The 8,712-nt window shown below is 43.1% G+C and overlaps 1 protein-coding gene across 1 annotated transcript; it reads right to left on the minus strand.

The window, feature by feature from the left end:
- Positions 1 to 946: 946 nt before the first annotated feature.
- sst1.1 (somatostatin 1, tandem duplicate 1) lies at positions 947 to 4,363 on the minus strand. Its single transcript, XM_069722669.1, has 2 exons — positions 4,173 to 4,363; positions 947 to 1,339 (listed from the first exon to the last, which is right to left on the minus strand). The coding sequence occupies exons 1-2, from the start codon at positions 4,317 to 4,319 to the stop codon at positions 1,121 to 1,123; spliced, it is 366 nt and encodes a 121-aa protein (XP_069578770.1). The 5' UTR covers positions 4,320 to 4,363; the 3' UTR covers positions 947 to 1,120.
- Between the last annotated feature and the right edge of the window lie 4,349 nt (positions 4,364 to 8,712).

The following is an 8,712-nucleotide window of genomic DNA, read 5'->3' on the forward strand; positions in this document are numbered from 1 at the left end:
TGTGTGTGTGTGTGTGTGTGTGTGTGTGTGTGTGTGTGTGTGTGTGTGTGTGTGTGTGTGTGTGTGTGTGTGTGTGTGTGTGTGTGACCCAGCTGTCAATCATCTGCTGTCATTAAGCTCTAACTCCTGAAAGCTTTACTTAACAAAGAGCTAATGAGTGAAAGGAGCTGCTAATCTGACTGCAGCAGCTGCTACACACACACACACACACACACACACACACACACACACACACACACACACACACACACACACACACACACACACACACACACACACACACACACACACACACACACACACACTCACTTACACACACACACAGGCAGTGTCACTCATCATCATCATCATCACCATCATCATCATCACCATCACCATCATCACCATCACCATCATCATCATCATCACCATCACCATCACCATCTTCATCATCATCATCACCATCTTCATCATCACCATCATCATCATCATCATCATCATCATCACCATCATCATCACCATCATCTTCATCTTCATCTTCATCATCATCATCACCATCATCATCACCATCATCTTCATCTTCATCATCATTATCATCATCACCACCATCATCTTCACCTTCAACAAGCAGCTGCTCTTTCATCATTTATTTTAAATAGATACATATAAATCATATAAATATAAATATCAGTTGTTTTTCAGGTAGAAATGTGTAGATAAGTGATCAATAATCAGTGATCAGTAAAGTGAAATCATCTGATTTGTTACCGTGGAGACGTTCAGGAGCAAAGGATACAAGCACATCTTCGTCTCCTTGTTGTTGCCAAGGTGACGCCTGTGTTTATTAACCATCATTAACTGTGATTTTTATTGATGAGTTTAATCAGCTCCAATAAAGAGCTGCAGCTCCTCTTCCTCCTCCTCCTCCTCCTCCTTCTCCTCTTCATCATCACACAGGACAGAAATGTTTGTCTCAAACAGATTTTTATTCAAACTCACAATTAAAAATAGTTTCATCAAGTTTACATTCAGAAAGAATCAGCTCAGAAAAATCTAAACACTCATCAGTGTCTGTACAGGAGGAGGAGGAGGAGGAGCAGGAGGAGCAGGAGGAGGAGCAGGAGGAGGAGGAAGGTGACTCTCAGCAGGACGTGAAGGTCTTCCAGAAGAAGTTCTTGCAGCCGGCCTTCCTCTCTCGGGGGGCGAGCAGCGGTCCGGCGCCGGCGGCCCGCTCCAGGTCCATGTGGATGTCTTCGGGTTCTCCGTCGGGCAGCGGTAGGTTCTCCTCCTCCAGAGCCTCGTTCTCCATCTGCATGAGGTCGGAGAGGAGCAGCTCGGCCAGCGAAGAGTGGGACACGTCCTGGAAAACAGCCCGGAACCAGAGGTTGAACCGCAGCAACAGAGATGTTTACATTTCAGTCATTATTATTATTATTATATGAACATTATTTTGATACACCTGACGTGGAGAATGCTGTTGTTCTCTTTAATCTGCTTTCATGTTTTTATTATGATCATCTTTAATCTTGCATTTATAATAAATAAAGTATGTTAGCATTCAGACGACCAATCAGAAGAGAGATCTGAAACACATGAAGGTTGTTTCTCTTCTTCTTCATAACCTGATGATTTTATTTATCAAAGTTATTAAGAACAGATGGAGTTTTACTGCAGCGGGACACCTGAGGAGGCTCAAACAGGAAGTTCATAACAAGAAGAAAACCACATCCTGAAGACCAGCAGAAAGAGAAGAGGAGAAAATAGAGAGTTTATCAAATTAATAACAATAAGAATAATTATTATTATATTAATTATGACTGACTGAGGAACCCTGAAGCACCTGAGGAACCTTTAGAACCTGAGCAACCCTATAGAACCTGAGGAAACCTGTAGAACATGAGGAAACCTTTAGAACCTGAGCAACCCTATAGAACCTGAGGAAACCTTTAGAAGCTGAGGAACCCTGTAGAACCTGAGGAACCCTATAGAACCTGAGGAACCTTTAGAAGCTGAGGAACCCTGTAGAACCTGAGGAACCCTGTAGAACATAAGGAACCCCGTAGAACCTGAGGAACCCTATAGAACCTAAGGAACCTGAGGAATCCTGAGGAACCCTGTAGAACCCTATAGAACCTGAGGAACTGTGTAGAACCTGAGGAACCCTATAGAACCTGAGGAACCCTGTAGAATCTGAGGAAGGGTTAAAGTCAGGTTTAATGACCAGCTGACTGAAACGACCAATCACAGCAGCGCGCGTCCCTCCGGCTGATCCAGTCTAGCCTCTATTGTGGTTTAAAGGCACATCAGCGTCACCAACTGTTTAACATGAAATAACATGTTAAATATTAAAATTATTTTAATATAAAATGAAATACATAATAATAACTATAAATTGTGTATTTGATGTAAAATGTACTTTATGTTTTAAAGTGCCTCCTTCAGTTGAAGCCTTAAACTTAAATGTAAAATCTGTCTAGATTCAGATTCAGAATTCAGATTTTAAACTCTGACTTTAACGATTCCATTAGAATCTGATCTGAGTCTCTTTAGTAAACGTTTGTACAGTTTCATGAGATGCTTTTATTTTGAAAGTTTCCGCTCCCTGTAAAACATCTGAATCTTATTAACTCACTTCTGTTTCATTCTGTCGTCAACAGAAATCATCTCCACAATCCTGAGCGCCGAGTTGAAAACAGGAGAATTAGATTTTGTGATTTTTCTTCCTGCAGCAACGATAAAACAACTGAGAGTCAGAAACAGCGAGCAGCTTTGTGTTGGAACAAAACTAAAGACATGTTGTTTATAAATCTGTCAGATAGTTTATTAAAAGCATAAACACATTAAAACTCTTCATTCGGATTTATAACTGAACTGCTTTTCCATGAATTATTTTCCTGTGACATCACAAAGATGAAAACAGGTCAGAAAACAGAAAATATTCCACAAACTGCTGAAATTCTTTAATTTCAAGCAGAAATTAATTTTATTCAAACACAATTTGAACGGAGGAAATGATGTTCTGTTAAATCACAAAAACAAAACCTTTGAACTTCATTATCTTTTTTCTAAAGTGTTTCTGTGATTTATTCCATTAAAAAGCTAATAAATGTTTCAGCTTCATGTTTCCTTTTAAATATAAGTTTTACATCTTGTTTTGAATAAAATTCTCTGTTAATAATCTGATCGCTGCTTCATAATTAAAGATGCTTTTAATGACGCAAACAGGAATTATAATATATAACATAACATAACATAACATAATATAATATAATCTGCTCCGTGTTAAAGTAAGCAAAATAATCTGTCTCTGACTTCAGTTTAAGAACAAACAGCTGAAATAAAAATTACTGTTAATCATTTAAAGCTCAAAAACATCTTTAACTGGAATTTCTGACAGTTTATCTGAACTCTGATGCTTTTATTGTTTTTATTTTATTACAGTTGGATTTTCAGTTGTTATTCAGTTTTACTGTGTAAAAGCTGATAAACTTACTTTGATCATTTTGATAGTGCCTGGATTTTCATGTTAGTTTTAAGAAATTGTCATATTTATTTTTCTGACATTTCACCTGATCATAAAACATCTATTGATCAGAATTAATTTAAAAAAAATACTCTTTGGTGTTTGAAAATAAAACCAGATGATTTTTGTCTTTAAATCAAAACATCAGAAAATATAGTTTGTGTAATAATTATTATTATATAATATATTACTATCATTATTATACATGTTTCATATATTCAAATATAAATCTATAAACATATTCAACAGATTAATGAACCCGCCTCTCTGATGTCACGTATTTTCTGAGTTTAACTTTTAGTCCTGATGGCTTTTATTCCACAGAAATCTGTGGAATAAAAACTTTAGGATTTAAATTAAAGTTAAATTTACATAAAAAAAGACAAACATGTTGATGTTCTCCGGCTGTTTAGATGCTTTTAATTTGAAAGTTTTTACAAGTTTCCCTGCAGGAATGTCTCACGTCTGTCTGTCCCTCTTTCTCTGTCTGTGAGTCTGTGTGTGTGTGTGTGTGTGTGTGTGTGTGTGTGTGTGTGTGTGTGTGTGTGTGTGTGTGTGTGTGTGTGTGTGTGTGTGTGTGTGTGTGTGTGTGTCTGTGTGTGTGTGTGTGTGTGTGTGTGTGTGTGTGTGTGTGTGTGTGTGTGTGTGTGTGTGTGTGTGTGTGTCCGACCTGTTTGGAGCCAAGCAGCGGGGTCCGGTGCAGCAGCAGGCGGAGTTTGGAGTCTCTCTGTGCGGCGGAGGAGCAGCTGATGGAGGCGGTGAGGGAGAGGAGGAGCAGGAGGAGGCAACGGAGGCGTGAGGAGGACACCATCTTCATCACCTGTCTGTCTGTCTGTCTGTCTGTGAGTCTGTCTGTCTGCGGTTCGGCGGAGCTTCTGTCTCTGTCCCGTTGGGGCGGCTCTTATAAAGCCCCGCTGACGTCACTGATCACCGTGAGGGTGGCGGTGGTGGTGGTGGTGGGGGGCGGGGGGGTGACTGATGATGATGATGATGATGTTGATGATGATGATGTTTCCAGGGCCTTTAGTGAAATGATCCGTTTTTCAAACACTTTTTCTTTCCTTCCTGCTGCTCCGTTGACAGTTTGTTAGCAGGAGGCCCGCGGACCCACAACGGGACGGTTAGGAGGCGGTCTCAGCCAATCAGTGATCATCTGACAGGAGCTCAGTAATCCCTTCCGAACACAATTAAAAAAGATTTACAGAAAAATCAGAGGACAGAGAGGCTGGAACCAGAAACTCACCGCAGGAACGTCGGACCAGAGGACCAGGGGACCGGGGGACCGGGGGACCGGGGGACCAGGTCTCGGACCAGAGTACCAGGGGACCGGGGGATCGGGGGACCAGGGGACCGGGGGACCGGGGGACCAGGGGACCAGCGGACCAGGGGACCAGGTCTCGGACCAGAAGACCACGGGTCCAGGTCTCGGACCAAAGGACCAGGGGACCAGAGGACCAGGGGACCAGGGGACCAGGGGACCAGAGGACCAGAGGAACAGGGGACCAGGGGACCAGGGGACCAGGCGACCAGGGGACCAGAGGACCAGGGGACCAGGGGACCAGGGGACCAGAAGACCAGAGGTTAAAGTGTCTCCTGCTGTTCTTCTAATCATGGCTCTGAGAGCACACGACTCCCTGTCGATCCCTTCTTTAATATCTCTGCCGTAACAAACTCAATGTGTGCGGTGGCCAATCAGAGCTCTCCTCGTGATGACATTGTGCTCTGTGATTGGCTGGACATGTACAGGTGGTTAGTCCCTCCCTCCGACGTGTCGCAGCAGCAGATGAACTGTAATAAAAAGGGTTGATTGGTGTCCGTGAGAGGTTCTGGTTTCGGTTGAGATAATAAGACTTTCATCGTCATGGTTACGATAATAAAAGAGCGGTTATTGGTTTAAACAGGAAAGAAAAAGCAGCCTCCAAACTTTTACTGACCCGTCCATCGGCCCAAACCTCCTCAGCACGCTGAGTAGTGACTTCCTGCCTCGTAGTTACTGCAGCCACCAGAGGGCGCTGTGTCAGACTGATGCCGTCCCACACGGCCACCAGAGGGCGCTGAGTGATGAAACCTGATGGTAACAAACTGCTGGACAGACTGTGGGATGGAAGCGTCTCCGTGGTGACCCATCAGGTGTGTCAGGTGAATCACTTCAGTCTTTCTAAAAAAAAAACGCTTGGGAGACAGCACCCTCTGGTGGCTGTAATCATTAACAAGGTACAGATGAGCAAAGGTTCACTTCACAAAGAAAACATAAACTTCTAATCTGAATGAGTTTTTCTGAAAAAGGGGCGGAGCTGACGAGGTCAGGGAGTAAAACCTGTTAAAAACGTAAAAAAAGAAATGATAATAGACACACAAATCACCCATCGCCACACCTGGTAACCATGGCAGCGCCCCTGTATCATAGCAACCGCCGGGTTCCGTTTCTAGTTGCAGCGAACATCAGGACGGCAGAATAGGGGGAGGGGAAGGGGGAGGGGCATCAACTGTCAGGTAGCTAATAGCAGCCAACGGGACGCATTTCACACCCGTCCTGCTCTGTTACCGCGGAAACGGCACCACGACCGGTCCGATCGCCACAGCTGCTTGTTGCTGACAGCTGATTGGCTCAGCTTGTCGGTCCGAGTTAGAGAAGAAGAAAACCTCGTTCCTGCTTTCTTCTTCTGCTATTTTATTTCTGCAGAATCATAGAAACAACGTTTTGTTTTCCTGTTATTCAGTGAAATGAATTGAATCAGTCATCAAATCTCCATAAACCGACAGCACGATAGAATAACTTCATGCAAGTTTGAAGAGCGTTTTATTTAAGTATCTAAAGTCTCTCTTTCGTGTTCTTCTACTGGGCTGAAGATCTGATTATAAACAGACTTATTTCACATCAGTTAAAACTCTATAAACTCTGTATTTAAAATTTAAATGTCTTTTATGAAACTATGAGGACAAAAACCTGAAGTGATAAGACACCAGAATAAAAACTAAAAACGTTTTAGAGCTGAACCCGGTGATCTCGGTGATCTCGGTGACCTGGACCATCCTCGGCGCTGATTAGCGACTAGAGAGGATCCAACTGAACCAAACTGAAGAAGTTCAGGGTCACTTCCTCTGTCAGGACTCCTGCTGATTCAGAAGACATGGACCTCTAAACACACCTAGACCTTTAAAGAACAAAGACAAAATGGCGGCCTGTCAGAGTCTCCTGTGAGACGGCAGCATGATATCCATGTGGTGAAAACACAGTAAACTGTGCTGATGGGAACTGGGAACAGGTGCATGAGTGGGCGGGGCAGGTTAGGGCAGGTGGCTGTGGGAGTCTGAGGACACCTGGTGGACAGGTGGAGAATGACAGGATGGAGTTTGTTCTATTTTCGTCTTAATACAGACAGGACCTGTGAAACTTTAGACCTCAGAGACACTCTGTTTTGTTAGTCTTTCAACCAATCAGCAGCCAGCAGTGATGTCATCATCCATCAGTGATGTCATCGTTGGTTTGTGAATGTTATGAATCCTCCAGTTCAGATTCTGTCCGTCACCATCTTTGTTAGTTCGGAGCGGTTTGGAGCAGGAAGTGACCATATTTGGACGAGCTGGGGGAGGAGCCAGCGGTGGATCTGACCGATCTGATCGGAAACCTGACGATACTACGTCCCGCCCACCGATAGCTGTAACCTGACTGCACCACAGGCCTGTCAATCAAACAGACACGCCCCCAAAAACAGGTGTTCTTGAATCTTCTTTTCTAATGAATGAGGGATTATTTTCAGATGGACCTCCAGAAAACTAAGAAGAAGGAGTGACTTTAGCTAACAACACCGAGAGAACTGATGGACACATTTTATTCACTTTGGATTTGATGAGAGAAGTTGAATGGGAGTCTATGGAGCCGGAGGCTTTTTGGAGCCGACCTCTAGGTTAGGTAGGTAGTTACTTTATTAATCCCCAAGGGGAAATTTATTTCGCTACAGCAGCATACAGAAGCAATAAGATAATAATAGAATAATTGAAAAGCAAAAAAATAGCAGTAAAAAATATAAAATATAAAAATTAAATATAAAATGCACAGTATATACAGTATATACAGTACAGTATATATCTATATATATTATATACAAACAACCAAGAAACACAGTCAACAGTGTTATTGTACTGTGATGGATTTTGCCAGAGGTGAGTTATTGTAAAGTCTTATTGTAGTGGGCAGGAATGATCTCCTGTATCTGGAATGATCTCCTGTATCAGGAATGATCTCCTGTATCTGGAATGATCTCCTGTATCAGGAATGATCTCCTGTATCAGGAATGATCTCCTGTATCAGGAATGATCTCCTGTATCTGGAATGATCTCCTGTATCAGGAATGATCTCCTGTATCTGGAATGATCTCCTGTATCTGGAATGATCTCCTGTATCAGGAATGATCTCCTGTATCAGGAATGATCTCCTGTATCTGTTCTTGTGACAGCGGAGCTGGAGGAATCTTTTGGAGAACGTCCTCCGCTGTCCCTGCAGCAGGTGGAGAGGGTGGTCAGGATTATCCAATATGGATAATAGTTTGTTCAGCGTCCTCCTCTCCACCACCTTTTCCAGACTGTCTAGTTTGTAGCCGATGATGGAGCCGGCCTTCTTAACCAGCTTGTTGAGTTTGTTGGTGTCACCGGCTCCAATGCTGCTCCCCCACCAGACTACCAGCAGACCCCAGTTCAATGCACTGGCCACAACAGATGGTAGAACATCTCCAACATCTCGCTGCACACATTGAAGGATCGAAGTTTCCTCAAGAAAAAGAGTCGACTCATCACCTTCTTGTAGACAGCGTTGATGTTGGTCTTCCACTTCAGTCTGTTGTCATGGAGACACCAGGTACTTGTACTCCTCCATCATGTCCACCTCCTCTCCCAGAACTCTCAGCAGTTGTGGAGCCGTCGTCTTCCTCCTGAAGTCTAGTGGCACTTGCTGGTATTGCAGCTGAAGACACTTCTGGATCAGAACCATTTTACAGACCTGAAGCTACGAACTCTTTTAGAAACAGTCTTTGGTTCTCTATATTGTTTTCAGTGACTCCAGGAGACTTTCTGAGATCTTCATGGTCCAAACCTGATCAATAATCTGTTCAGAATGTCGATCAGCTGTGATCTGTCATCTTCAAACCTTCGGTCTGTTTCTCTTCACCGTTTTTATTCCCTGATTTAAACCTGTTCTTATTTTAAGATGAAAT

Source organism: Brachyistius frenatus, unplaced genomic scaffold (assembly GCF_029030835.1).
Source record: "Brachyistius frenatus isolate BFR_SWC_R1_liver_20210118 unplaced genomic scaffold, ASM2903083v1 Contig_299, whole genome shotgun sequence".
In the NCBI taxonomy this organism is placed as follows: domain Eukaryota; kingdom Metazoa; phylum Chordata; class Actinopteri; family Embiotocidae; genus Brachyistius; species Brachyistius frenatus.